Source organism: Orcinus orca, chromosome 2 (assembly GCF_937001465.1).
Source record: "Orcinus orca chromosome 2, mOrcOrc1.1, whole genome shotgun sequence".
NCBI classification, from domain to species: domain Eukaryota; kingdom Metazoa; phylum Chordata; class Mammalia; order Artiodactyla; family Delphinidae; genus Orcinus; species Orcinus orca.
This window is the reverse complement of record NC_064560.1, coordinates 200,970,613-200,998,083: the sequence shown is the minus strand read 5'-3', so window position 1 is coordinate 200,998,083 and position 27,471 is coordinate 200,970,613. Positions and strand designations below refer to the sequence as shown.

At 62.0% G+C, this 27,471-nt stretch overlaps 1 protein-coding gene across 1 annotated transcript in view; it reads left to right on the top strand.

Annotated features, from left to right (window-relative positions):
• Positions 1-25,615, top strand: part of AHNAK2 (AHNAK nucleoprotein 2) — a 29,812-nt gene extending 4,197 nt beyond the window's left edge. Inside the window, exons 2-10 of the mRNA XM_049705869.1 lie at positions 11,269-11,327; positions 11,440-11,538; positions 12,304-12,387; positions 13,243-13,393; positions 13,773-13,957; positions 14,112-19,106; positions 19,611-19,925; positions 20,409-21,182; positions 21,687-25,615. Coding sequence (XP_049561826.1) covers positions 11,269-11,327; positions 11,440-11,538; positions 12,304-12,387; positions 13,243-13,393; positions 13,773-13,957; positions 14,112-19,106; positions 19,611-19,925; positions 20,409-21,182; positions 21,687-25,151 — 10,127 coding nt within the window. The 3' untranslated portion in view covers positions 25,152-25,615. The remainder of the gene's footprint in view (positions 1-11,268; positions 11,328-11,439; positions 11,539-12,303; positions 12,388-13,242; positions 13,394-13,772; positions 13,958-14,111; positions 19,107-19,610; positions 19,926-20,408; positions 21,183-21,686) is intronic.
• Positions 25,616-27,471: the final 1,856 nt, after the last annotated feature.

Sequence of the window (27,471 nt, the reverse complement as noted above, 5' to 3'; positions counted from 1 at the left end):
GGCAGGGTGGGAGGTGGCGTCCCGCCGTGCCCACTGCTCACCTGGTTCCTGCCCTGCGGGGAGCCGGAGGACCCAGTGTGTGTACCCGAGGGTGAGGGGCGGCGTTGGGCCCCTCCCCAGAGAGCTTGGCCGTAGAGACTCGCCGGCGCGTCGCGCCCAGGGCTGCTGCTGGAGCGGTAGGCGGAGCTGTGGCTCCCAGCCGCCAGCAGAGGCGGGCTTTCCACCTTCTTAGCTGGTTGAACTGCCAGGAGTCCCGGGAAGGTCCAAGATGGGCTCCTGCCCAGACACAGCACCGGATGTGGGTGTCCATTGCCGAGAGGATGGCCGGGGCTCAGAAAGGAGCAGGCCAGGAAACCTGGGGTGGGGTCCTTATTTGGGCCTCCCTGTCACAACAGTGCGGTGACAGGCTCGCTCAGCCCCGTTGTCCACTGGAGGGTCCACCCAGGTGCCGGTGTCTGCGTGGGCTGGAGGCCCCGGAGGTGAGGCCCCGCTGGGCCAGGTCAAGGCTACTTTGTTTGGGGCTCAAGCCTCCGGCTGGCTGCCCACCCCAGGGTGGGGGTCAGACCGTGGGCTGCCCATACTGGGCTCTGGGGGCCCCGCCCCTCCTACTCCTCCCCCGACCCTGGCTGGTGCCCTTGTTTCCCAAGAGCTGCCAGTGCTGCCAGACCCTTCCAGGTGGGAAGAGGGTGGCCTCCCACCAGGCACCTGAATGCAGGACCCCTCCAGGCAGCTCCCCCCGCACCCCCGCCCCGGCAGGCCTTGCTCCTGGGTGGCAGCACCTGCGGGCTCCTCCGTGACACATGCCCTGAGAATGCCGCGCTTGCCCTGACCTCCTCGCCGGCGGATTCACCATCAGCCGCCCCTGGCCCCGCCCCGCCCTTTCCCACAGTGACTCCAAGGGCCCGGAGTCCTGGCGGCTCTGAGCTGCGGCTGCCGGTGCAGCGGGGGTCGGCGGACACGTGCTGGGCAGCCTGCATCCAGGCCAGGAGGTGTGGCAGCGCAGCAGCTGCCCCGGGCAGCGTCCCTTCAGCTGGCCCAGCACCTGCCTGGAGCCAGGGGCCTGGCAGGTGGGGTCCCCGGGAGCCAAGGTGGGTGGACAGGGCCTCCTCACCCAGAGCCCTTATCCGCTGGGGAGCCAGGTACACCCTGCGGGACTGACACCAGCCCAGGGGCGGGGTGAGGAGTGGCCCCCTGACTCTCGCCGCTACCGGGTCACAGTGGTCCTGACCCAGAGCCCCGTGCCAGCAGCTGACTCCTTCCCTTCCCAGCCACTTCCCATCGCCCTGGAGCTGCCCCCGCACAGCACGGCAAGGGCTGCTGGCGCTGGCCTCCTGAGGGAGCGAGTCCAGGGTCTGAGCCGGGCGGGTGGATGCTGGAGTCTGGAGAGGGCTTGTGGGGGGCGGGGTCAGAGCATAGGGTGTCAGGGCTGAGGCCTCCTCCAGCCAGTGGGTGGGGGTGCCTGGCCGCAGGAGACGGAGCCCGGCCGAGGCTGTCACAATGGTCCAGGGCCCGGCGGGTGGCCGCAGGGGAGGTGGCAGAGGGTTCAGGAGGATGGGGGACGGCTTCATTGTGACGGAGTGCCCAGGCTCAGAGGGGACGAGGCGAGGCGGGGTGACCCTGCTCCGTGCCAGCGTCTACCCCCGCCTCCCAGCTGAGTCAGCAGGCCCGGCCCGGGGCGGGGGCGGGGGCGGGGCGTTTGGGGGTGTCGGTAACAGTCTGGTGGGGTGTCAAGCAGTAAACAGAATTCCCAGGTGAGAACTGTGTGGGCCGGTGGGGTAGGTGAGGTCACTGACCAGCAGGCCTGGCCGGTTTCCTGTCTCAGTGTGACTAGAGTCTCTTATGACCGTTAGGTTTTCAGGGGGGACAGGCCGGGGGGGCCCTGGGTGCTTTTCCTCCTTCAGGCCTCTCACCCAGTGTTCCCAGCAGTGCCGGGAACTGGCCTCGAGCTGGTGGAGCCCTCCGCCTACCCGGGAGCCCTCCGAGCGGCCGGGGGCCTTCCCCTGCTGTCACCCCACCTCAGGTTGCTCCGGGCTTCCCCTGTCCTGGTGGGGCCCAGCCTCCCTGCAGCTGCTTTCGGTGCCTGTTGCCCTCAGCAAGGAGCCCGCAGCTCTGCGGCCACCGTTGCAGGCCTGGTGTGTCTGGTGGGGGTGTAGGTGCAGGTTCGGGCTGACCCATCGCCACCCTTGAACCCCAGCCTGGGCCCCTCAGCTGTGCCAGCCTGCTCCGACCTGCTTGTGGGATGCAGGTGCCCGCAGCCAGCTGGGCCCCACCCCACGGGGCTGAGAGGCGCAGGGCAGGGCAGCCCCCGGACCAGCAGCAGATCTGCAGATAGGCCTGCTGGGCCTGCCCGGGCTCCTGGAGCTGGGAGGGGCCTTGGAGCCAGAATCCGCATTCTCCCGCCCCCCTCAGGGGTCCCCCAGGGCAGGAGCTGGGAGTCCTGGGGGCAGAAGGGTGAGGTGACAGGAGGGGGCAGGCCCGGCAGGTGGGGTCTGGGGAGCGGGGGAGTTGGGCGACGACTGGGGAGGGGGTGGTTAAAACTGCTGGTTCCGGGGACCCACCCTCCAAGGGCATGGGCAGGGGGGCAGTGGCCAAGGCCACCTTCCCCAAGGCCACTGGCCCAGGCCGTGGGTGGGCTTGGTCTGGCCCTGCTCTGGCCTTTGTGGCCTTGGCTGTGGAAGGGGCTGGCTGTGCCCTGGGCAGTGGTCTCAGCAGAGTCTGGGGGGCCGTGCAGCACTGAGGTTCCAGAGGCAGCAGTAGCCTGTGCCCATCCTGGCTCCCTCCTGGAAGGGCCTCCGTCCCCGCCTTGGGCTATGCCTCCACACCCCTCCCCTGTACCCCCAGCCCGACAGCCCTCAGCCTCTGTCCCAGGCTCGTGCACAGCCTGCCGGAACGGTCCTGTTTGACATCTGAGTCTGTCCACACAGCAGGACTAGACTGGCCCGGGGCGGTGTGAGTGACTCACACACCCCGAGCTGGGCGGTGTCTCCTCCCCCAGTCAGCTGCTCGGCCTGCGGGGGCGCTCTGGGGGAGGGGCGGGGGCCTGGCCCAGCTGTGGGGGCCTGTAAGGGGACCCGCCCAGTCCCTCTGGTAGGGCGAAGGGGGCTTGGCGGGCTCTTGGCACAGCAGAGAAGGGGCCTGTGGGCGGGGCGGTGGAGGGAGGGGCTGTGGAGGCGAGGAGTGGGGAGGACGGCCAGAGGGAGCTGCAAACCTGCGACCTTCACCTCTGGGCAAGTTGGGAGGACGTCGGGCTCGGTAAGTGGCTGCGCTCTCTTCTGTGCCCACACTGCGCCCCCTGTCCCCTGCCTTCCTGGGTTTAGCCCTGGGGCACCTGATCACCTTACCACCCAGCAGGTGGAGGGTGGGGGCACAGGGGTGGGGGGTGGCAGAGCCAGGCCGGGCATCTCCCTGACTCTGCCCTGCTTCAGCTCCAGCCGATGTTGGAGGGTGCCCAAGGGCACCAGCATGGCCATTTCAGTCCCAGGACAGGCAGATCCCCAAGGCCGGGCCGTGTGGCCTGCAGGGGGTCCTCAGAAGATGGCCGTTTGGTGCACTGGGAGCCCTGGGGGGTGGCGGGAGGGTGCTTCAGACACGCTTACCTGCAGGTGCCAGGTGGGCGGGGGGGATGCCCGTGGTGGTGGGCTGCCCTGTCACAGGGTCACACCATGCTGGGCATCTAGGTGCTGGCCTTTCAGCCCAGAGAGAAAGAGACTCGGGCCCGCTGGTCCTGTTGGGGTGGACAGGAGGTGGGGATGCTCCTTTCGGCTGCCGGGCCCAGGGAGGTGGTGGACTGGTGGGCCTGCTTCCGGTCTCGGTGTCTCCAGGTGCAGGAGGAGAAGCGCCGGGCCCACCTGCTGCCCCTCCCAGCCCTCGAGACCCCGCTGCGCCCTCAGGCTGGGCGGGACTCACCTTCCCTTCCTCTGCCCACCTGTGCCCAGCACTAGCGTTCACCTAGTGGGGGCCGGGCTCTGAACGTTTGTGAGACTGCTCTAGGGACCAGGGACCAGGCAGTGGCCAGAGATGATGACAGGGTGGCCAAGCGGAGGAAACTGCATGTGGAAAGGACAGAGGTCGGGGCAGAGCCTGCTCTGGAGCTCAGCTCCGGAGGTCTGGGGCCCACGCAGCAGCGGTGCAGACTGGGGAGGCTGCCGATGTTGGCGGGCCAGGAGGACTGACAGGCCGGAGAGGGCGATGGGAAAACTGGTTGCTGCTGCGGCTGCAGTGGCAGTGGCCGCGGGGCGGGTGAGGAGTGCTGGCCCCCAGGCCCGGGCAGGCCGAGGCTGGTTCCTGGGCCCTCCCGAAGCCTTGGAGGCAGAGCAGGAGGCTGGGATGCCCCCCTGTGCAGCAGGCTCATCTTGGGAAATGCTGGGGAGGCGGGGCGGGCCCTCGGCTGCCCGTGGGTGTTGCTTCAGAAAGTCTGACGGTCTCATGACAAGTCAGCCGAGCTCGGCACTTTCCTCGTGGGGTTCCAGGATGGGGTGAGGCCGAGCGTCCCGTGCGCCCCTGTGGGCACCAGCATCCCCCGAGGAGGGAGCCTACATCCGGGGCTCCCACTCTCTCGGCTCCCTGGGCCGGCTGGGGGCCTCAGCTGAGGCTGTGCACGTTCACACACACACCCAGCACAAGCACGAACACCCCGTGAGCAGACGCCCTCGTGCTCATAAACACACACACGCACGCGCACCCAAGGCTGGACACTCAGGCCACTATCTAGGGCCCTCCTTTGCTCGCAGCTCTCCTCCCCACCGCTCTCACAGTCCCCCAGCCCCACCGCTGCCCTCGTGACACACCAACTTGCGCCCACGCCCGGCCCCACTTGGAGGCTGGAGCTGGGCCCTGGCAGCGGCCAGTTTGGATGCAAACTTGGGTTCTGTTTAAGCAAAACTGCCACACCCACGAGTGGCCCTGCTCTGGGCCCCCTAAGAAGCCCCAGTTGGCTGGGGGCTGGCGGGAGAGGCCCCAACTCAGTCCGGGGCCCAAAGGGCAAGGTGAGTATGGGGAAGTCATCCAGGCAAATGCCCCCTTTCTGCACCCCCTCCACCAGGTCCCCCTCAGCCAGCATCGCACATCTCGGCTCTGCCCCCTCCATAGACTCACTTCCTGGAGGTCCCACCCCAGAATATTACAATTCCCGGGAGCGAAGCTTTTCAGCTGGCCTGGTGCCAACCACGCCCCGCACCCAAGGCCCCCGGTAGGTAGTGTTTGAGGCCATGGAAGAGTTAGGGTGAGAGGCTGGATGGACACGTAGCCCAACCAGGGTGCTGGGGCCACAGCAGGGCCTTGAGCCTCGAGGACGGGGGGAAGGGCATTTGGCGACGTACCAGGCGCCAGCATGTCACCTCCACATCCTTCTCTGTAAAGTGGGGCTTTGGTGACCTTATTTTATTAGTCATTATTCGAGGCGACTGCTGGGTCTGGGCTATCTGTGGGGCCAAGGCCAGGCCAGGCAGGCTGTTAGGACACCTCCCTTGCACTCAGGGGGTGGGGCCCTCAGGACATGGGGACTGTCAGGACAGTGCTCTGGGGGGTGCTTGAGTGCCTCCTTTTCCCTCCCCAGGGGACGTCTGAGGCTGGCAGGGCTGCTGGCGGCCTTGCCCTGTGGCAGGCAGGATTTCCTCCTTCCTGTTTGTGCATCTCGGCCAGGCTCCAGCCAGCCTGGGGCTCTGTCCTAAGGGTGCAGAGGGACCCGCCGGGCATCTTCCCAGCGGTCTGACCTTGGGCGAGGCCTGTCCCCGCCTCCCCGAGCCCCGCTTTCTGTTCCTACCTCGGGTGTAGGGCTCTTGCACCCAAGCGGGTGGCTGGGAGGGCAGGACTGGGCCGGGTGGGGGCCCAGAGGCAGGCACGGTGGTCCAGCTGGAGCAGGGCTGGCTGAGCCTCCCCCGTCCCCAGGTTCCCGGCTGTTAACACCTTTCCTCACCCCTGCCCTGGAGCGGATCTGGGGGTACGGCTTCTCAGGGCCCGGGTGTCCCCGCCCGAATTCGGGGCCTTCCACCGCACCGCCCCTAACACACAGCGCCCAGCCCAAGGCCCCGCTGGCTGGCCCGACCGCACAGCCGCTCGGGGTCCCATCCTCCAGCAGCCGCGGTCCAGAGCCTTCCCAGGTCTGGGCGGACCGCCGCCCTCGCCCCCAGGGACACACCTGCCTGCCCCGGGCGGAGGGCGGTCCGGGCCTTGCCTTGCGGTGACTCAGAGAAAGCTGTGGGGCTCAGGGGAGGCCGGGCTGCCTTTCTGGGCGCGTCCGCGCAGCTCCGCAGACCTCCCCGCCGCTCTGCCGGCTGCCCCAGCCCCGAGCCCAGGCCGGTGGGGACCCTCCGACACCCCCAGCCGGTCACAGGGCGAGAGAGGCAGCCCCGCAATGACCGGTCCCGGGATGGCCGGGGTGGGAGCGCGGCCACCCTGGACTCCGCCCGCCGCGTCTAGTCCCCGCGCAGCCCCGCGGGCTGAGCCCTCTCGGGCCAGTGGCTTCCCCTCCCCCAGCCTCAGATTCCTCGTTGCTCACCCACAGCGCGCCCACTTTGCGGCTGGGGGTGAGGGTCTCGGCAGAACTGGAAGGGGAACTGCGGCCGGAGAGAGTGGGGTCAGCTGCCGTTGCCCTTGGCTTCCGCGCAGGGCAGCGGGCTCGGTGGGGGACAGGCTTTGATCGCCACTGCTCCCGGGGGCGGGGCCTGAATCAGCCTGGGACTCGCTCCCCCCTCCCCCCCGCGCTCCCCCCTCCCCCCCGCGCTCCCCCCCCCACCGCCCCTCCGCCTCCTCCACAACCTCCTCTCCGCCCACCTCCCACTCCCTGCGGTCCCTCTGGGCTTCTGGGTGGGCAGAGTAGCCCTCTGACATCCATGGGGAAATCAGGGCTCAGAGAAGGGACAGGCTTGCTCAGGGTCACACAGCAAATTGGCCAGGGGGTAGCAGCCAAACCTGCACTCCCGCCAGGACTGGGCTTCCCCCGTGTGTTCCATGGGGGCTGGGACGTGCCTGGTGCCCATGCCGGCTGCCCGGCCTGTGGGACAGGGATTCCCTCCCGGCTCTGAGCCCTGCTGGCTGCGGTGGGTTGGGAGTGGGCACCCGTGTCCCCTCCTCACCAGCAATGCAGTCACAGACACAGACGGTGTGGCTGAGCCCAGGGCCAGACCTAGTGTGAGATCCTGGGCTGCTTCTCCTGGAATACTGAGTACAATTCTGGGGGCGCTGGGCCCGGAGGTGCTTGTGGACCGGTTTTAAGGAAGGGCTTTTGTTGTTGAATCATCACAGGACTATTTACGTAGCCTGTTTCTCCTTGTGCGGTGCTCGCAGTTATTTCTCTAGGAATATGTCCAATTCCTCTACATTTTCAGATTTATTGGCATAAAGTTTATAATTTCCTCATTTCAATTTTATGTAGAATTTAAACATTTTTTGGGAAAGGTACAAATCATATGTGTGTAGCTGGATGCATTTTCCCAAAGTGGACACACTGGTGTAACCAGTACCCCTTATCCTCACCAGAGGCCTCTCCCCCGCTGGTCTGCCCCCTCCCAAAGGACTTCCAACACCAGTGCACGTGTGAACTGCGTGCAGCGGGTTCTGTTTGAGCTCTTTATGTCTAGCTCTATTGCAGCACTAAGTCTGTGAAATTCACCCACACTGTCTGTGGACGCAGTTCATCGGACAGAGACTCCCAAGTTTTTTTCGTTCTACTGTTTTTTTTGGCGGTGCTGCACATCATGTGGGATCTTACTTCCCGACCAGGGGTTGAACCCGTGTCCCCTGCATTGGATTCTTAACCACTGTGCCACCAGACAAGTCCCTAATTTAATAATTTTAACAATTAGTTGTTTCCTTTAAGGCTAGTGCTGTCTGTGTCCTGGTTAAGAATTGTTTCCCTATCCCCAGTGTCATTTTGGTTTATCTTCTGGAAACTGTATCGTTAAACTTTGGATCTGCAATCCACATGGAATTAATACTTCCTGGGGCTGACCTAGGGGTCGATATCAATATTATTACCTGTGAATTTCCAGTGGACCCCACACTGCTGACTGAAAAGGTCATTACTTTCCCACAGCGCTATATCTGTATGAGTCTGGTTCCGGGACCTTTGTTTTGTGCCATTGGTTTTATTAATAATTTGCATTTCCCTGACGACTAAAGAAGTTGACCATCTTTTCCGTGCTTACTGGTACATCTTCTTTTGTGAAGTGTCTGTTTAAATCTTTTGCCCACTTTTAATTGAGGTTTTTTTTATTTTTTGTCTTTTTCTATTGATTTGCAGAAATTCTTCTGGATGCAAGTTCTTTGTCGGATATATTGAATTTGCCTTTTCATTTTCTAAAGAATGTCTTTCAAGACTAGAAGTATTTAATTATGATGAAATATATTGATCAGATTTTCTTTTATGATTCACACTTTTGTATCCTGCCTAAGAAAACACTGCCTCCCCCCCAAGGTGGTGGAGAATTTCTCCTGTGTTTTCTTCTAGAAGTTTTAAGTTTTACATTTAGCTCTATGATTCATTTTGAGTTAATTTTTACATGTGCTATGTTGTAAGGGTCTAGGGTTTTTTCCCCAAATAAATATCTACTTGTCCCAGCACCATTGCTGAAAAGACTATTATTTTTCTATTGAAATAACTTGGCTGCTTTGTCAAAAGTTAACTGATCTTACAAAGTGTGGGACCATTCTGGACTTCCTATTCGTTTTCACTGATATTTGTGGTTATACTGTACCGTCTTGATTCCGTTGAGAGTCAGAGAAAATACCTAGCTGATTTGAAATGGTCTTAATTATTTTAAATTTACTGAGACATTTAAATGAGCTAGCCTATGATCTATCTTGGTGAATGTCCCATGTGCACTTAAGACGAATGTGTACTCTGCTCTTGTCAGGAGGAGTGATCTCCGCCGTGGCCTCATTGGTTGATGGGTGGATCAGTGTTCTTACCTATTCTGTTTTGTAAGGTTATCGATTACTGAGAGGAATGTTACAATCTCTACTGTAATTGTGGATTTGTCTTTTTTGTCCTTTCATTTTTGCTAGCTTTCACTTCAGTGCTTTTAGCCTCTGTTACTAGGTATATACAGACTTAGGTTTGTTATTATTTTTTTTTATGAATTGTGCCCTTTATTATTATGAAATGATTAGTTTTTGCACTGTATGTATTTTTTATTTCCTTTTCTTTTAACTTCTTTTTGTTTATAGTCCATTTCTCCTAGATAGCATGTAGTCAGGTCTTGCTTTTTAAATTTAATCTGATAATCTCTACCTTTTTGATTGGAATTTTAAGTCCTTTTATATTTAATGTATTGTCAAAATGGCTGGTTTAAATCCTACCATCTTGCTAATTGCTTTCTATTTTATTCCATCCATCCTTTGCTCCTCTTTCCCTGGTTCCTTGTCTTGTTTTAGAATTAATTAAATATATACACAGGTATATAATTACTAATAACATATATTACATATATAAATATAAATTTTGTATCTATAAACGAATATAGATGTATACGTTATATATAATTAATTATATATTAACTTTATATATTAATGTAAATTATTTATATACATTATATATATGTATAAAACAACATGTATTTTTAGTATTGCATTTTATTTCCACTACTGACTTACTAGCTACACATCTTTTTCATCTTTTTTTAAAATAAATTTATTTATTTCATTTATTTATTTTTGGCTGCATTGGGTCTTCATTGCTGCGCACGGGCTTTCTCTAGTTGCGGTGAGCGGGGCACTCTCTTCATTGCGGTGCGTGAGCTTCTCATTGCGGTGGCTTCTCTTGTTGTGGAGCACGGGCACTAGGCGCACGGGCTTCAGTAGTTGTGGCTCACAGGTTCTAGAGTGCAAGCTCAGTAGTTGTGGCACATGGGCTTAGTTGCTCTGTGGCATGTGGGGTCTTCCTGGGCCAGGGCTTGAACCCATGTCCCCTGCACTGGCAGGCGGATTCTTAACCACTGTGCCACCAGGGAAGTCCCTATTTTGCCTTTATTTTTGAAGGACAGTTTGCTAGATGTAGAATTCATGGTTAACAAAGTTTTTCTTTCAGCAATTTGAATATACTGTTCCGCTTTTTTCTAGCTTCTGTGGTGTTGACTAGTAATTGTATTGCTGTACTGGTAAATGTGATGGGCCACTTCTCTCTTGTTGCTTTCAAATTTTTCTCTTTCCCTTGAACATTTTGATGTGATTGTCCAGGTCTGGATCCCTTTGTGTTTATCCTACTGGGGTTTGTTGAGCTTATGAGATCCATAGATTGTTTTTAGCCATTATTCTTTCAAACATTTTTTTCTGCCTCTCTCTCTCTCTCTCTCTCTCTCTCTCTCTCGTTTCCTTCTGAGACTTCAACTACACATATATTGGTGTTCTTAATGTCATCTCACAGATCTCTGAGGCTCTATTCATTTTCCTTCAATCCTTTTCCCCTTGTTCTTCAAATTGGTTAATTTCTATCAATCTACAAGTTTTTTGTTTTGTTTGGTCATTTTTTGTTTTTTCTGGCTGCACTGTGTGTCTTGAGGGATCTTAGTTCCCCAACCAGGGATTGAACCTGCGTCCTGGCAGTGAAAGTGCCGAGTCCTAACCACTGGACTGCCAGGGAATTCCCCTAACCTACAAGTTTTTTGCTTCCTTCCACTGGCATCTCAGCCCTCTATTGAGCCCCTCTAGGAAACTTTCAACTTCAGAGTTTCCATTTGGCTTTTTTCTTTTTTCTTAATATAATTTCTATTTCTTTATGACATTCTTTCTTCATTGGGCCATTGTCATCATATTTTTCATTAATTCTTTAAACATGGTCTCCTTCACTTTTTTGAATAAATTTATGAATGTTGCTTTGGAGTCTGTGCCGAATTCAACAGCTGTGGACATTCGAAGATTGTTTCCATTAACTGCTCTGCTCCTCAGTGTGGATCCTACCTGCTTGATTCTGTACATGCCATGTAGTTTTCTGTTGAACGCTGGACATTATTATAGTAACTCTGGATCCTGACTCTCCCCGTCAGGGTGGTAGTTATTGCTTTGTTTGTGTGTTTGTTTAGTAACTTTCTGTGACTAACTCTGTGAAGCCATCTACTTTGTCTGTCCTGGCTCACTGCCATCACACCTGATCTCACACTCTCCCTGGCTCAGGGGCTGTGTGTCCTCCCCCGACCCCTGCATGTGCTCCCAGACCCAGGGTCCAGGGTTACACCACCTCTGTGGTACACAGCCTCTCCTGGGCCCCTGCCCCCAGCTCCACCCTCTGCTCTGCCCACCTGCAAGCCTCCACTGACTCCTCCTTTCCCTTTGCAGCGTCTGGCCGGCAGTTGCAGCCTGAAGAGCCAGATGCAGAAACCGCGGAGGACCAGTCCGTAAGTGAGGTCCAGGGAGGGTGTGCCCCACTCGTAGCCCCCACCCCCTCCTTTCCTGGACTTGAGCAGAGCCCAAGTGGCTGAGGGTGACCTGATTCTCTCCTCCTGCCAGGTGACGGAAGGGTCTGTGGATGAGATCATTCGGCCCCGGCCACAGGGGTCCTCGCCCGTCTACGAGTACGTGACTGAGGGCGCCGGCTTCGGACTCCCGGTAAGCCTGCTCCACAGACAGCCAGAGGCTCGGGGAAGGCTCAGGTGTGCGGCCACAGGTGACCACGCCTCCTGCATCCCCCGTGTGGGCACCTCACGCTCGCACCTGTGCAGCCACACTGCCCTGCCACAGCGGCGTCCGCTCGGCTGTCGTCTCTGACTCCTCGGTCCTCCTTGGAGCCCTCCCATCAGCTGGCCAGGACGCACTTGAGATGGCACACGTGTGTGTGCGTGGGGAACAGACCTCGTGCTCCTGCGTGCGACGGGGCACAGGATATGTGCACACACGTGCCCTCTCTGACGAGGAGACATAGACAGGGTCCCGCGGCCACCCCTGGAGACCCCTGGGGGAAGGCATGGACCAGGCGTGTTTACTGAAGGCCTCATTCTTTCTTCAGAATTGTTTACGTACTTACTTCTTTTGGCCGTGCCGTGCGGCGGCATGTGGGATCTTAGTTCCCTGACCAGGGATCGAACCCGTGCCCCCTGCAGTGGAAGCACGGAGTCCTAACCACTGGACCGCCAGGGAAGTCCCAAAGGCCTCCTTCTTGTACTGTTTCTTTTTTGCCCCCTCTACTTGCGGACACGGGGGCTGGGCCCTGTGGGAATCACAAAGGCCCAGAGTCACCTTCCCCCTGGAGGAACTCAGCTCCCCCTGCACACAGCACACTCTGGGGGATCTAGCCCCTGAGCTGGGGCCTCCCCGAGTCCCTCCCGTCCCCTGGGCAGGGGCAGGTTGGTGACCCGCTGTCTGTCGCTGCTGCAGGAAGACACGCCAAGGAGGCGGAGGTCCTGGTGGAAGCGGGATTCGGGGGACTCGCAGACGCTTTCCAGGATGAGCCGTCTGGAGGTGGGTGTGCCAGGAGCTGATGTGGGGGGGCGGCCCGTCCACACGGGCTCCGGCGGGGGAAGCCAGGGCCAGAGCGAGAAGGCGAGGAGCCGGAAAGCCGGCAGTGTGGCCCTGTGCCCTGCGGACGGGCGTGCCACCTCCCTCATCAGGCCCGGGGGCGGGTAGGGGCCCCAGAACACTGGCCCAGGCCGGCCCCAGACCCCTCTGCTCTCGCGGTGAAGGGCCCAGCCTGCTGGCCAGACGGACCGGGCGCACGGGCCTCAGTGTTCTCAGCTGCACAGTGGGCACGGCTGCTGCCTGCTGCGTCCAGGGCCACGGAAGGGCTGGGCTCTGTAGGCTCCCAGCCAGGAGGGTGCGCTGCCTGCTGTCACTGGCGGCCCCAGCAATCCTAACTCTCTCCCAGACCCAGAGGAGCTGTCGTGTCCGAGGCCAGGCTGGCCCTGCCGCTTCCGGTCTTTTCCTCAGCGTTTATGGCCCTCCTTGGTCTGAGCACCAGCTGCCTCGTATGTAACTGGTGCTCGGCGTGAGGGCGGTGGTGAGCCAGGAGCTGATGAAGGAGCGCTTTGGCCACGTGCAGGCAGAAGACCCTCCCCGCTGCTTGTCGAGCCCTGCTGGGCCCGGACGGTCGGGGCCGGGCTGCTCCTGAGTCCTGGCAGGAGGGGTCGGGGACAGGGGAGGCTGCTCCCAGCTGAGACGGCGGCAGCTGGCTTCCCTCAGAGCCTGGACCCCGTGCCCGGGCTCAGTTGCCCAATGACGGAGGACTCCGGGGTCCCTGGCCTCAGGGGAGGCAGCTTCCCAGCAGCCATGCCCACTGTGGGGCGGGCGTATGCTCACTGGGGCCCGATGTGCTTCTAGTCCACGCAGGAGGCGACAGAGGGGACACTGAAGACCAAGGTGGAGGCTGGAGCCAGTGGCTACATTGTCACGGGCGGCGGGGACCAGGGGATCTTTGTCAAGCAGGTGCTGAAGGAGTCCTCAGCTGCCAAGCTCTTCAGCCTGAGAGAAGGTGCCACGGCCCCACCCCACGTCCCCGTGGTCCCCCATCCCCACGTCCCGTGGTCTCCCATCCCCACGTCCCCGTGGTCCCCCATCCCCACGTCCCCGTGGTCCCGTCAGGATCGGGTGGGGCCTGAGGGGGATGGGCCACAGTGGACTCAGATGAGTCCCTAGAGACTACCTAGCCGTGTCCGGGCTGGGGCCACCCGCTCTGACAGGTTTTCTGCTTGGAAATGGGGGCTCCTTCCCACCCGGGGCTCAAGAGAAGGAAGGGGCCGGGCAGCCTGAGCAGGGTCGCCTCCTTGGTCACGCACCCCTGTGGACCCCTCCCGTGAGGCCCGATGAGGTCCGGGGCACTGAGGTGCGGGGACCGCTCTGTCTTCGTCTAGGGGATCAGCTGCTCAGCACAACCATATTCTTTGACGACATTAAATACGAAGATGCTCTCAAAATCCTCCAGTACTCAGAGCCTTACAAGGTTCAGTTCACAGTCAGGCGGCAGCTTCCCGCCCGGGAGGACGAGGAGGGAGCTTCCGGCGGCGCTCCGCGTGGCTCGAGGGGCAGCAAGAAGCAGGTGCGCTTGCATGGCCAGCAAAGCTGGCCCCGGCCGGGCTCCGGGTGCCCAGGCTGAGGCTGGGAGGGGACCCCCACTGCCCCCTCCCGTCCCCGGAGCCCCTGCCTTCGACTCCCTGTACGGGGGCCCAAAAGGTGCTCTCTCCCTGTTTCAGGACCAGGATATCGCCGAAGGGCGCACGGAGACCCCCACGGAGACGCTGCAGGAGGATGGAGACCAGGAGAGGCTCATCTCCAAGCCCAGGGAGGGCAGAGGCAGGCAGCCCCAGAGGGAGCGGCTCTCCTGGCCCAAATTCCAAGCTCTGAAGAGCAAGCGTGGGCCAGGGCCCCGGAGGTCGCACAGCTCCTCGGAGGCCAGCGAGCGAGGGGACGTGCCTGACCTGTCCCCCACGAGCACAGACACGGAGGCCCAGCTCCCGGAAGCAGGGCCAGGCAGGCAGCGGAAGAAAAGCTTCCCGAACCTGAGATTCCGGGTGGGCTCAGGGAAGGGGCTGTCGGGCAGGGGAGCCCACGGGGGGACAGTCCAGGCTGGGGTCCTGGTGGAGACAGGGCCCCGGGATTCCGGGCGAGAGGCCTCCAGGGCTGCCGCCCATGGCGGGAGAGAGGACAGGACGGCAGGGGTGCCAGAGGCCGCCGAGCCCCCCACGGAGCCTGGCCTCCCCACTGAGGGAGCCCCCGGGGAAGGGGCCGGCCCAGCACCCAGACCCCGAAGAAAGACAAAAGAGGCCAAGGACAGGGGGGAGACTGTGGCCCAGGGAACAGCCGGGCTGGGCCCAGCGCCAGGACAGAGCAGGGAGGGGGCCGGGGAAGGCACACAGGCGCTGGAGCTCGGCACTGCCAGGCTGTCTCTGCAAGACTCAGCAGACCAAGGCACCCACCAAAACCACCAACCAGAATTCCATGTCCGCATACCCACTTTAAAGACACCCAAGTTTGGACTTTACAAAGAAAAAGTGCTCGAGAAAGAAGGAGCCGCGACAGCTCTCCAGCAGGGACCACGGCAGAGAAGGGTCTCTGCTGAGGGCACGGAGGCCAAGGGGGAGGATGCAGGGGAAGCAGAAAAGCACAGGCCCAGACAACCCCCAGTCCATCCGCCAGCGCAAGAGGGAGGAGCAACGGAGGAAGATGCAGCCCAGAAGAGAGACGAGGACAGCAAGGGCGGGGGCCCGCACACGGACGAAAAGGAGGGGAAGATGAAAATGCTAAGGTTCAAGCTGCCCTCCTTTGGGTGGTCGCCAGCGAAGGAGGCAAAAGGAGACAAAGCGACACAACTCCAGGAAACAGAGAAGGAAAAGGAGAGCAGCATCACAGTAGAAACGTTAGAGACGGACATGAAAGGCAAAGGTGGACTAGAGCGAGACAGCAAGTTCCAAATGCCCAGGTTCAAGATGCCGTCCTTCAGGGTGTCAGCGCCCAGCAAGTCCGTCCAGGCCGCCGTGGAGGTGTCCGTGCCCAAGGCCCAGGCCGAAGTGACCCTGACCTTGGTGCAGGCCGACGTCAAGACCAGTGACCTTAGGATTGAGCAGCTCTCTGCTGAGCTGGAGGTCAAGGCCACTGAAGTGGGCGTGAAGCTCCCGGAGGGCCACCATCCCGAAGCGGAGCCCAAGGAAGCAGCAGCGGGAATCGGACTCAAGGGCCACCTGCCCAAGGTGCAGATGCCCAGCATCAAGGCCCCCCAGGTGGACATCAAAGGACCCAAACTGGACCTGCAGGACGCCAAGGGCGAGGTGACGGCCCACGACGCGGAGGTGTCACTGCCCAGCGTGGAGGTGGACACCCAGGCCGCAGGTACCAAGTTGGAGGGCGACATGTCCCTGGGGGACAAGGAGGTGGCCGCCAGAGACAGCAAGTTCAAAATGCCCAAGTTCAAGATGCCGTCCTTCGGGGTGTCAGCGTCCAGCAAGTCCGTCGAAGCCTCCTTGGACGGGTCTGGCCCCAAGGACCAGGCTGAGGTGACCCTGCCCTCGGTGCAGGCCGACGTCAAGACCAATGACCTCAGCATCGAGCTGCCTTCCGCCGAGCTGGATGTCAAGGCCGCCGAGGTGGGCGTGAAGCTCCCGGAGGACCACCTTCCCGAAGCGGAGCCCAAGGAAGAGGCAGCGGGAATCGGACTCAAGGGCCACCTGCCTACGGTGCAGATGCCCAGCATCAAGGTGCCCGAGGTGGACATCAAGGGGCCCAAACTGGACCTGAAGGACGCCAAAGGCGAGGTGAAGGTCCCTGACGTGGAAGTGTCACTGTCCAGCATGGAGGTGGACAGCCAGGCGGAGGGCATCATGCTGGCGGGCGATGTGTCCCTTGGGGACAAGGAGGTGGCCGCCAGAGACAGCAAGTTCAAAATGCCCAAGTTCAAGATGCCGTCCTTCGGGGTGTCAGCGCCCAGCAAGTCCGTCCAGGCCGCCATGGAGGTGTCCGTGCCCAAGGCCCAGGCCGAAGTGACCCTGCCCTCGGTGCAGGCCGACGTCAAGACCAGTGACCTCAGCATCGAGCTGCCCTCCTCCAAGCTGGAGGTCAAGGCCGCCGAGGTGGGCCTGAAGCTCCCAGAGGGCCACCTTCCGGAAGCGGAGCCCAAGGAAGCAGCAGCGGGAATCGGACTCAAGGGCCACCTGCCCAAGGTGCAGATGCCCAGCATCAAGGTGCCCAAGGTGGACATCAAGGTCCCCCAGGTGGACATCAAGGGGCCCAAACTGGACCTGAAGGACGCCAAAGGCGAGGTGACGACCCCCGACATGCAGGTGTCGCTGCCCAGCGTGGAGGTGGACACCCAGGCCGCGGGCATCATGCTGGCGGGCGATGTGTCCCTTGGGGACAAGGAGGTGGCCGCCAGAGACAGCAAGTTCAAAATGCCCAAGTTCAAGATGCCGTCTTTCGGGGTGTCAGCGCCCAGCAAGTCCGTCCAGGCCACCATGGAGGTGTCCGTGCCCAAGGCCCAGGCCGAAGTGACCCTGCCCTCGGTGCAGGCCGACGTCAAGACCAGTGACCTCAGCATTGAGCTGCCCTCCACCGAGCTGGATGTCAAGGCTGCCGAGGTGGGCGTGAAACTCCCAGAGGGCCACCTTCCCGAAGCAGAGATCAAGGAAGAGGTTGCGGGAATCGGACTCAAGGGCCACCTGCCCAAGGTGCAGATGCCCAGCATCAAGGTGCCCAAGGTGGACATCAAGGGCCCCCAGGTGGACATCAAGGGGCCTAAACCGGAATTGCAGGACGCCAAGGGCGAGGTGACGACCCCCGACGTGGAGGTCTCACTGCCCAGCGTGGAGGTGGACAGGCAGGTCGCGGACAGCAAGCTGGAGGGCGATGTGTCCCTTGGGGACAAGGAGGTGGCCGTCACAGACAGCAAGTTCAAAATGCCCAAGTTCAAAATGCCATCCTTCGGGGTGTCAGCGCCCAGCAAGTCCGTCGAAGCCTCCTTGGAGGGGTCTGGGCTCAAGACTCAGGCCGAGGTGACCCTGCCCTCGGTGCAGGGCGACGTCAAGACCAGTGACCTCAGCATCGAGCTGCCTTCCGCCGAGCTGGATGTCAAGGCCGCCGAGGTGGGCGTGAAGCTCCCGGAGGACCACCTTCCCGAAGCGGAGCCCAAGGGAGAGGCAGCGGGAATCGGACTCAAGGGCCACCTGCCCAAGGTGCAGATGCCCAGCATCAAGGTGCCCAAGGTGGACATCAAGGGGCCCAAACTGGACCTGAAGGACGCCAAGGGCGAGGTGACGACCCCCTATGTGGAGGTGTCACTGCCCAGCATGGAGGTGGACACCCAGGCCGTCAGCACCAAGCTGGAGAGCGACGTGTCCCTTGGGGACAAGGAGGTGGCCACCAGAGACAGCAAGTTCAAAATGCCCAAGTTCAAGATGCCGTCCTTCGGGGTTTCAGCGTCCAGCAAGTCCGTCGAAGCCTCCTTGGACGGGTCTGGCCCCAAGGACCAGGCTGAGGTGACCCTGCCCTCGGTGCAGGCCGACGTCAAGACCAGTGACCTTAGCATCGAGCAGCTCTCCGCCGAACTGGATGTCAAGGCCAACGAGGTGGGTGTAAAGCTCCCGGAGGGCCACCTTCCCGAAGTGGAGCCCAAGGAAGCAGTGGCGGGAATCGGACTCAAGGGCCACCTGTCCAAGGTGCAGATGCCCAGCATCAAGGTGCCCAAGGTGGACATCAAGGGGCCCAAACTGGACCTGAAGGACGCCAAAGGCGAGGTGACGACCCCCGACATGCAGGTGTCGCTGCCCAGCGTGGAGGTGGACACACAGGTCGCGGACATCATGCTGGCGGGCGATGTGTCCCTTGGGAACAAGGAGGTGGCCGCCAGAGACAGCAAGTTCAAAATGCCCAAGTTCAAGATGCCGTCCTTCGGGGTGTCAGCGCCCAGCAAGTCCGTCCAGGCCGCCGTGGAGGTGTCCGTGCCCAAGGCCCAGACCGAAGTGACCCTGCCCTCGGTGCAGGCCGACGTCAAGACCAGTGACCTCAGCATCGAGCTGCCCTCCTCCAAGCTGGAGGTCAAGGCCGCCGATGTGGGCCTGAAGCTCCCGGAGGGCCACCTTCCGGAAGCGGAGCCCAAGGAAGCAGCAGCGGGAATCGGACTCAAGGGCCACCTGCCCAAGGTGCAGATGCCCAGCATCAAGGTGCCCAAGGTGGACATCAAGGGGCCCAAACTGGACCTGAAGGACGCCAAGGGCGAGGTGATGACCCCCGACATGGAGGTGTCGCTGCCCAGCGTGGAGGTGGACACCAAGGCCGCGGACATCATGCTGACGGGCGATGTGTCCCTTGGGGACAAGGAGGTGGCCGCCAGAGACAGCAAGTTCAAAATGCCCAAGTTCAAGATGCCATCCGTTGGGGTGTCAGCGCCCAGCAAGTCTGTCAAGGCCGCCATGGAGGTGTCCGTGCCCAAGGCCCAGGCCAAGGTGACCCGGCCCTCGGTGCAGGTCGACGTCAAGACCAGTGACCTCAGCATCGAGCTACCCTCCTCCAAGCTGGAGGTCAAGGCCGCCGAGGTGGGCGTGAAACTCCCGGAGGGCCACCTTCCTGAAGTGGAGCCCACGGAAGCGGCAGCTGAAATTGGACTCAAGGGCCACCTGTCCAAGGTGCAGATGCCCAGCATCAAGGTGCCCAAGGTGGACATCAAGGGGCCCAAACTGGACCTGAAGGACGCCAAAGGCGAGGTGATGACCCCCTATGTGGAGGTGTCTCTCCTCAGCGTGGAGGTGGACACCCAGGCTACGGGCACCAAGCTGGAGGGCGACGTGTCCCTTGGGGACAAGGAGGTGGCCGCCAGAGACAGCAAGTTCAAAATGCCCAAGTTCAAGATGCCGTCCTTCGGGGCGTCAGCGCCCAGCAAGTCCGTCCAGGCCGCCATGGAGGTGTCCGTGCCCAAGGCCCAGACCGAAGTGACCCTGCCCTCGATGCAGGCCGACGTCAAGACCAGTGACCTTAGCATCGAGCTGCCCTCCACCGAGCTGGAGGTCAAGGCCACCGAGGTGGGCGTAAAGCTCCCGGAGGGCCACCTTCCCAAAGTGGAGCCCAAGGAAGCAGTGGCGGGAATTGGACTCAAGGGCCACCTGTCCAAGTTGCAGATGCCCAGCATCAAGGTGCCCAAAGTGGACATCAAGGCCCCCCAGGTGGACATCAAGGGGCATAAACTGGAATTGCAGGACGCCAAGGGCGAGGTGACGACCCCCGACGTGGAGGTGTCACTGCCCAGCGTGGAGGTGGACAGCCAGGTCGCGGACAGCAAGCTGGAGGGCGATGTGTCCCTTGGGGACAAGGAGGTGGCCGTCACAGACAGCAAGTTCAAAATGCCCAAGTTTAAAATGCCATCCTTCGGGGTGTCAGTGCCCAGCAAGTCCGTCGAAGCCTCCTTGGAAGGGTCTGGGCTCAAGACTCAGGCCGAGGTGACCCTGCCCTCGGTGCAGGGCAACATCAAGACCAGTGACCTCAGCATCGAGCTGCCTTCCGCCGAGCTGGATGTCAAGGCCGCCGAGGTGGGCGTGAAACTCCCAGAGGGCCACCTTCCCGAAGCGGAGCCCAAGGAAGCAGCAGCGGGACTCGGACTCAAGGGCTACCTGCCCAAGGTGCAGATGCCCAGCATCAAGGTGCCCGAGGTGCACATCAAGGGGCCCAAACTGGACCTGAAGGACGCCAAAGGCGAGGTGACGACCCCCAACATGGAGGTGTCACTGCCCAGCGTGGAGGTGGACACCAAGGCCACGGGCATCATGCTCACAGGCGATGTGTCCCTTGGGGACAAAGAGGTGGCCGCCAGAGACAGCAAGTTCAAAATGCCCAAGTTCAAGATGCCGTCCTTTGGGGTGTCAGCGCCCAGCAAGTCCGTCCAGGCCACCATGGAGGTGTCCGTACCCAAGGCCCAGGCCAAAGTGACCCTGCCCTCGGTGCAGGCCGACGTCAAGACCAGTGACCTTAGCATCAAGCTGCCCTCCACCGAGCTGGATGTCAAGGCTGCCGAGGTGGGCGTGAAACTCCCGGAGGGCCACCTTCCCGAAGCAGAGATCAAGGAAGCAGTGGCGGGAATCGGACTCAAGGGCCACCTGCCGAAGGTGCAGATGCCCAGCATCAAGGTGCCCAAGGTGGACATCAAGGGCCCCCAGGTGGACATCAAGGGGCCCAAACTAGACCTGAAGGACGCCAAAGGCGAGGTGACGACCCCCGACATGGAGGTGTCGCTGCCCAGCGTGGAGGTGGACACCAAGGCCGCGGACATCATGCTGGCGGGCGATGTGTCCCTTGGGGACAAGGAGGTGGCCGCCAGAGACAGCAAGTTCAAAATGCCCAAGTTCAAGATGCCGTCCTTCGGGGTGTCAGCGCCCAGCAAGTCCGTCCAGGCCACCATGGAGGTGTCCGTGCCCAAGGCCCAGGCCGAAGTGACCCTGCCCTCGGTGCAGGCCGACGTCAAGACCAGTGTCCTTAGCATCGAGCTGCCCTCCACCAAGCTGGATGTCAAGGCTGCCGAGGTGGGCGTGAAACTCCCGGAGGGTCACCTTCCCGAAGTGGAGCCCAAGGAAGCAGTGGCGGGAATCGGACTCAAGGGCCACCTGTCCAAGTTGCAGATGCCCAGCATCAAGGTGCCCAAGGTGGACATCAAGGGGCCCAAACTGGACCTGAAGAACGCCAAGGGCGAGATGATGACCCCCTATGTGGAGGTGTCTCTCCCCAGCGTGGAGGTGGACACCCAGGCCACGGGCACCAAGCTGGAGGGCGACGTGTCCCTTGGGGACAAGGAGGTGGCCGCCAGAGACAGCAAGTTCAAAATGCCCAAGTTCAAGATGCCATCCTTCGGGGTGTCAGCGCCCAGCAAGGCCGTCCAGGCCGCCACGGAGGTGTCCGTGCCCAAGGCCCAGGCCGAAGTGACCCTGCCCTCGGTGCAGGCCGACGTCAAGACCAGTGACCTCAGCATCGAGCTGCCCTCCACCGAGCTGGATGTCAAGGCTGCCGAGGTGGGCGTGAAACTCCCGGAGGGCCACCTTCCCAAAGTGGAGCCCAAGGAAGCAGTGGCGGGAATCGGGCTTAAGGACCACCTGCCCAAGGTGCCTGGACCCAGCATCAAGGTGCCCGAGGTGGACCTCAAGGCCCCCCAGGTGGACATCAAGGGGCCCAAACTGGACCGGCAGGACGCCAAGGGCGAGGTGACTACCCCCAACGTGGAGGTGTTACTGCCCAGCGTGGAGGTGGACACCCAGGCTGCGGGAACCAAGCTGGAGAGTGACGTGTCCCTTGGGGACAAGGAGGTGGCCGCCAGAGACAGCAAGTTCAAAATGCCCAAGTTCAAGATGCCGTCCTTCGGGGTGTCGGCTCCCAGCAAGTCCGTCGAAGCCGCCTTGGAAGAGTCCGTACCCAATGTCCAGGCCCAGGTGACCCTGTCCTCGGTGCAGGCCGACGTGAAGACAAGTGCCCTCAGCATCGAGCTGCCCTCCACCGAGCTGGAGGTCAAGGGTGCCAAGGTGGGCGTGAAGCTCCCAGAGGGCCACCTTCTCAGAGCAGAGCCCAAGGAAGTGGCGCTGGGAATTGCGCTCAAAGGCCACCCGCCCAAATTGGAGAAGCCCAGCATCAAGGTGCCCAAGGTGGACATTGAGGGGCCCAAGCTGGACCTGAAGGACGCCAAGGGTGAGGTACTCACAAAATACCAGGTGACTCTCCCTGGAGCCGCTGTCTCCCCGGGGCTCCCTCTGGAAGCGGCCCCTTGTTCCCAGAACGATGCCTATCTTCCCAGCTCAGAAAGTTCTGCCAGTCTTCCAACCCAGGAGAGAGTTGCAGCATCCCAGAGTGACAGTCCCGCAGGCCCTGTGGACCCCATGTTTTTTGCGTCATACGGTCGGGTGAGTTTTCCTAAGTTTCATCCACCAAAGTTCGGGTTTTCTGTCCCAGAAGCAGCCGATGCAGAGGTGGAGGCCAGTGCCGGGGATTGTGCCCCCTCTCTCTCCACTACTGGCCCTGCCCGGGGCCGGGACTCCACAGCTGTGCCGCGCAGTGCGTGGCCGTCGGCAGTGGCTGCAGGTGAGAGCCCAGCTAAAGATACTGGACGTGGGGGGGAAGATAGTCCCTTAAAAATGCCGTGGATCAAGCTTCCGTCATTCAGCTGGTCCCCAGAGAAGGGGGTGGTGCCCCCAGAGGACCCTGAATGCAGCCTGGACGACGCAGAGATCAGCGTGGCTGTGGACACGGGTCACAAGGGCGTGCCCCCTGGGTGTCCTGTGTCTGCTGTGGACGCGCTTCCGGAGAAGGACGGAGAGGAGAGTGGCGTGGGGTCGCCTGGCTGTGCTGTGCTGGAACACGCACCTCTCACAGGGCTCACTCCAGAGGGCGGGCCCGGCCTGCCACGCGGAGACCCCGCTGCTCCACGCTCTAGGCCCCCGGTGGGGGGTGGCGCTCCAGAAGGCGCGGACGTGGACCCCCGTCTGCCACAGGCCCACGCTCCCCTTTTGGACTTTGTCAGACCCGACCTCAGACCCAGCAAGGCCGAGGTGGGGGGGAGCTCGTCAGCTGGTGGCCCTCCGTCTCCGGGACACAGCAGCCAAGGGCACGGGCTCCGGGACGGCTCAGCAAGCCAGCCTCTCAGCGAGGCGACGGCCCCCTCGGTAGGAGACCCCCAGCAGCCGTCCTGCAGCCCAGCAGATGTGGACGCTCCCGCGGTGGGGAGCGCGGCCTTGCAGGGGGGCTGGTTCAGGATGCCCGCGCTCCGCCTGCCCAGCCTCCGGCGCCCCGCCAGGGAGAGGGGGGCGGCTGGGGCTCGGGGGGCGCCAGTGCCCGCGCCTGCTGCCAGCACACTGAGGGAAGGAGAAAGCCCAGCTCCAGTCAGGGGTCAGGGGGTTCCTGGGTCAGAGGTGGAAGAAGCTATGTCCCTGCAGCCCCCAGAGGCAGGGGCAGACGAGGCAGCAGCGGAGCTCGCGTCCCACGCAGACGCAGACGTCCTAAAGAGAAGTCCTGAGGACAAACGCTCAGAGCCGTACCTCTCTCCTGCAGGGGCGCCCGCTGCAGGCCTTTCCCCTTCCGAGGCCAGGGTCCGTCCAGGCGAAGGCTCCCTCCCTCTTCAGATGCCTAGCGGCAGGCTTTCAGGAACCCAGGCCCCTCCTGCTGGGCCTGCAGGACCGGGCCTTGCTGCGGGGCAGGGGCGGGCAGAGGAATGGCCCTCCCAGCCTGAAGGCCCCATTAAACTGAAGGCGTCCAGGACCGACGGGCCGTCCCAGGTTTCTGTCGTTAACATGGGTCAGCCCTGGGAAGGCTCCGTGGTAACTGTCAGACTGCCCAGGTTAAGCGTGCCAAGGTTCGCCTTTCCTGACCCCAGCTCCGAGGCCGACGTCTTTATCCCCGCCGTGACAGAAGTGCAGTGCCCGGGGAGCAGCCTTGCCCACGCCCTGCACGAGGGAAGCCCGGGAGTCTGGGGCGCCAGCATCCTGAGGGCAGGTGCTGGGACCCCTGAGGGGCAGCCTGTGGCCCTTGGCTTCTCCCCGGAAGCTTCCCCCATTTCCGAGGTCAGAGTGCATGTTCAGCGTGCGCAGGGAGAGGGCCCCGAGGTCGCCGTCCACAGCAGGGCGACGGCAGAGTTGGCTGACCTCTCGGGACCCGAGGCTATTTCCACCCAGGTCGTGCGGCAATTGGAGATCCCCGCGTCTGAGATCCAAACGGCTTCTTACGGATTCTCGTTGCTGAAGGTGAAGATGCCGGAGCCCCGCACGCGGGTGAGTGTCCGAGACTCCCGGCTGAGGGATGGCCTGCAGGAGGCTTCCCAACAGGCCGCCCCGGGAGCAGAGCCCACCGCTGGAGGTCTGCAGCCGGACACCGCAGGACCGTCTGAAGTGATCTCGCCCAGTGTCGATGTGCCTGGACAGCCAACGTTCACGCCCAAAGTGGCCTCTGGCCGCCAGGGTGCCGACAGCTGCTCCGACAGGGACGAGGCTGCAGAGGTTCTCGCATTTCCCCCTAAAGAAGCCGGCGGGGAGGCAGCTACCTCCCGGGCAGAGGAAGGCTCGGCTCCAGGAGAGAAACCAGGAGGTAGAAGGTCTGGTCTGTTCAGGTTTTGGCTTCCGAACATTGGCTTTTCTTCCTCTGCCGAAGAGCCGCGCGCTGATTCCAAAGGCGAGGCCCGCGCGGCGGCTGCCCTCCAGACACAGCCTGGGGCACGGCCTGAGGCAGAGCTCCCTAGGAAGCCCCAGAGGGCGGGCTGGTTGCGATTCCCCACATTAGGGCTCTCCTCCTCTCCCACCAAGAAAAGCGAAAGCTCTGAAGACGAGGCAGCTCTGGCAGAGCAAAACGCCCAAGAACAAGCGGTCACGTTCTTTGATGCCCCAGAAAGCTTCTCTCCAGAGGGCGAGGGGGCCGGGGGGCCGGTGGAGACTGCGGGCGCCAGAGCGATGGCCACGTCCACGGCAAGGACGGGGCTGGTCCTGCTGGAGCAGGACCCAGAGGGCGGGATGCACCTGCACCCGGGCCCACCACAGAGTGAGGACAGACGGACAGACGAAAGGAGGCCCAGCGAAGCTCCCACCGTGAGGACGCGCGTGTCCACCTTGATTCACAGCACCGAGAGCGAAGCAGAGGTGCCCGAGAGCGGCGGGGCCCCGCCCTCACACAGCCCCCCCGAAGTGGGACCCCAAACACGCCGGCCTCCCAGAGCCTCCACAGCAGAGGCGGCACCCGGACGCCCCACGCGACCCCAGCCCCACGCGGGGTCCTGTGCTCCTGACGGTCTTGGTTAGACACGTGTTACTCGAGATCCCTGCCCACGAGGCCCTCGAGAACACAACTGCTGCTTGGAGAAGGGGCTGTGACGGCCGTGGGTGCAGAAGTCGTTTGGGGTTCAACTCCTGTCCTGCTGCTGCCTCCTGGTGAAGGTCGATTCGCTCTTTCGGGCAGAGTCTGGCGTGTTCCAGGAGACCCCGCTCCCCGCTCGCTTGCAAGCAGCTCACTCCGCTGTTGGATGCCTGGCCGCCAGCGCGGCAAATGCACGCGCCCTGGGCTGGGGGCGGGCGAGCCAGCAGAGGTCGTTCAGACGGCCGTGAGTTCCCACGGGACGGTCTCTGGGCGTCCGCTTGCCCGCGGCACCCCCCCCCCTCCGCGTGCCCGGCCCCTCAGTGTACCCGCTGCGGCCAGGCTGCAGACGGGACCTGTCTGGCTGCTCCCGGGACCCTGGACGGGCAATAAATCCAGTGCTGCTTCCCCAGTGCTGACTGTGAGGCGTTTGTTCTGGTTGGAGTCCATCCCTGCGCTCCCCCACGCGCTCCATCCTAAGTTGCTCGAGAAAGCAGAGTCAGGGGCGGCTCACTCATCCGTTTGTCTGTCCAGACCCTCCTCTGAGCCAGCGGCTGCGAGAGACCAAGAGGAAGCAGGCGAGGGCCCAGGAGTCCACAGTGTGGCCGGGGAGGCAGCGCAAGGCGTGGGTGGTGGGCACAGCAGGGACAGCACACGGGGGCCCTTGGCCTCGGGGGCCGGGGATGGGGAGCTGGGTCCTCGGCCGCAGTGGGGGCCCATCTCAGAGGCTTCCTTTGCCGTGGTGGCCCTCCACCCCAAGCAGCCCACGGGAAGCAGATTCGGAACAAGGTTGGAGGAGTTTCCTATGAACTTCCAGGGGTCAGATCTCCTCCCGGCTGCCTTCGGACGCCCCTCAGGGGCCCGTGGGCACGAGGCACTCGGAGTGGGAGCTGGAGCCTATCCCACCTCCCTTCTGCTTGGAGAGGAGCGGCCGCTCTCTTGGCTGCGGCTACAGGAAAAAGAGCAGGGCTGGGCGGGGGCGGGTTGGGGGGACGCTGGGCCCAGAGGGCATCCTGCTGCCCCCAAGGCTACTCCCCCCAGCCCCCTCCCCATGCTGCCCTGAGAGAGCCTGGGAGGCTGGGTCCTTCCCCCTGGCCACCATGGGAAGTCCCATCTCCCGTGGCCGGCTGGGAAGGTCCCCCAAGGTAGGGGATGTGGAGCCCTTTGGAAGGTGGGGCGGGGGGAGGGAAAGCTCAGTGGGGACTGGGTCCCGCAGTCAAGGAGGCTGCAGGAGCCTCTCCCAGCCCCAGCCTCGCCCTGCCCGTCAGACCGACGTGGGGAGCACAGCCCCCCAGGAACACTGCAGTGGGGGTCTGCCTGGCTCCGTGGGTTTCGTTCCTCTCTGAACCCAGAGTCAAGGCGTGAGATATCTTAGCCTTGAGCAGGCGGCTGTCAGCCTGTGGGGAGCCACTGACAGCACAGGCCCTTCCACCTTCCGTGTGGCCTCTGTTCTGTGTGACAGCGTGTGTGAGCCACGTGCACTGTGTGACAACATCGCCACAAGCGAGTGGCTTGAAACAACACACACTTACGATCCCCCGTCTCTGGGTCAGGAGTCCCAGCGCAGCTCAGCCGGGTCCTACGAGGCCGCCATCGAGGCACTGGCCAGGCTGCCGTCTCGTCTCCAGACTCAGCTGGGGAAGGAGCCACCTCCCACACCCACAAGGCTGCTGGGTGCAGGTTGGGTGGCTGAGGGCCCTGTTTCTTGCTGGCGGGAGGCTGGAGGCTGCCCTGCGGGCCTCTCCACAGGACGGCTCACGGGCGTCTCCTTCCTCACAGCAAGGGTCAGCCCCCGGCAAGATGCTGTTACCACCTCACATCACATAACCACCTCTGCGCGTTCTACCTGTCGCAGGCGAGGCAGCCGGTGCCCTCCCTCGAGGGAGGGGTCACACAAGGGCCTGGGTTCCAGGGTCCCAGGAGGCAGGGTCTGTCTCCCACACCCCAGAAGGGGTCCCCGGCCTCTCACGCCTCATCCCCGGGCCTCCTGTGACGGGGGTCTGCCTTGGAGGCCTCTGAGGCTGCCGCTGAGGTGTGGCCACCAGACCCACCGTGTGTGAAGTGGGCTTGCGCTGGCTGTGGCCTTTCACCCTGTTGCCCCGCCGTAGCCTGGCGCACAGAGCCCTCCTGGACCACGGCCCATCAGCCCAGGGAGCAGCGGGCCTGGGGTCTGCTGCTCCTGGGGCGCTGGCCTGCAGCACGCTTGCGGTGGGAGTGGTGTGCTGCCAGGGGAGCTCACGCACAGACCAGCACCCAGGGGCCCTGGGC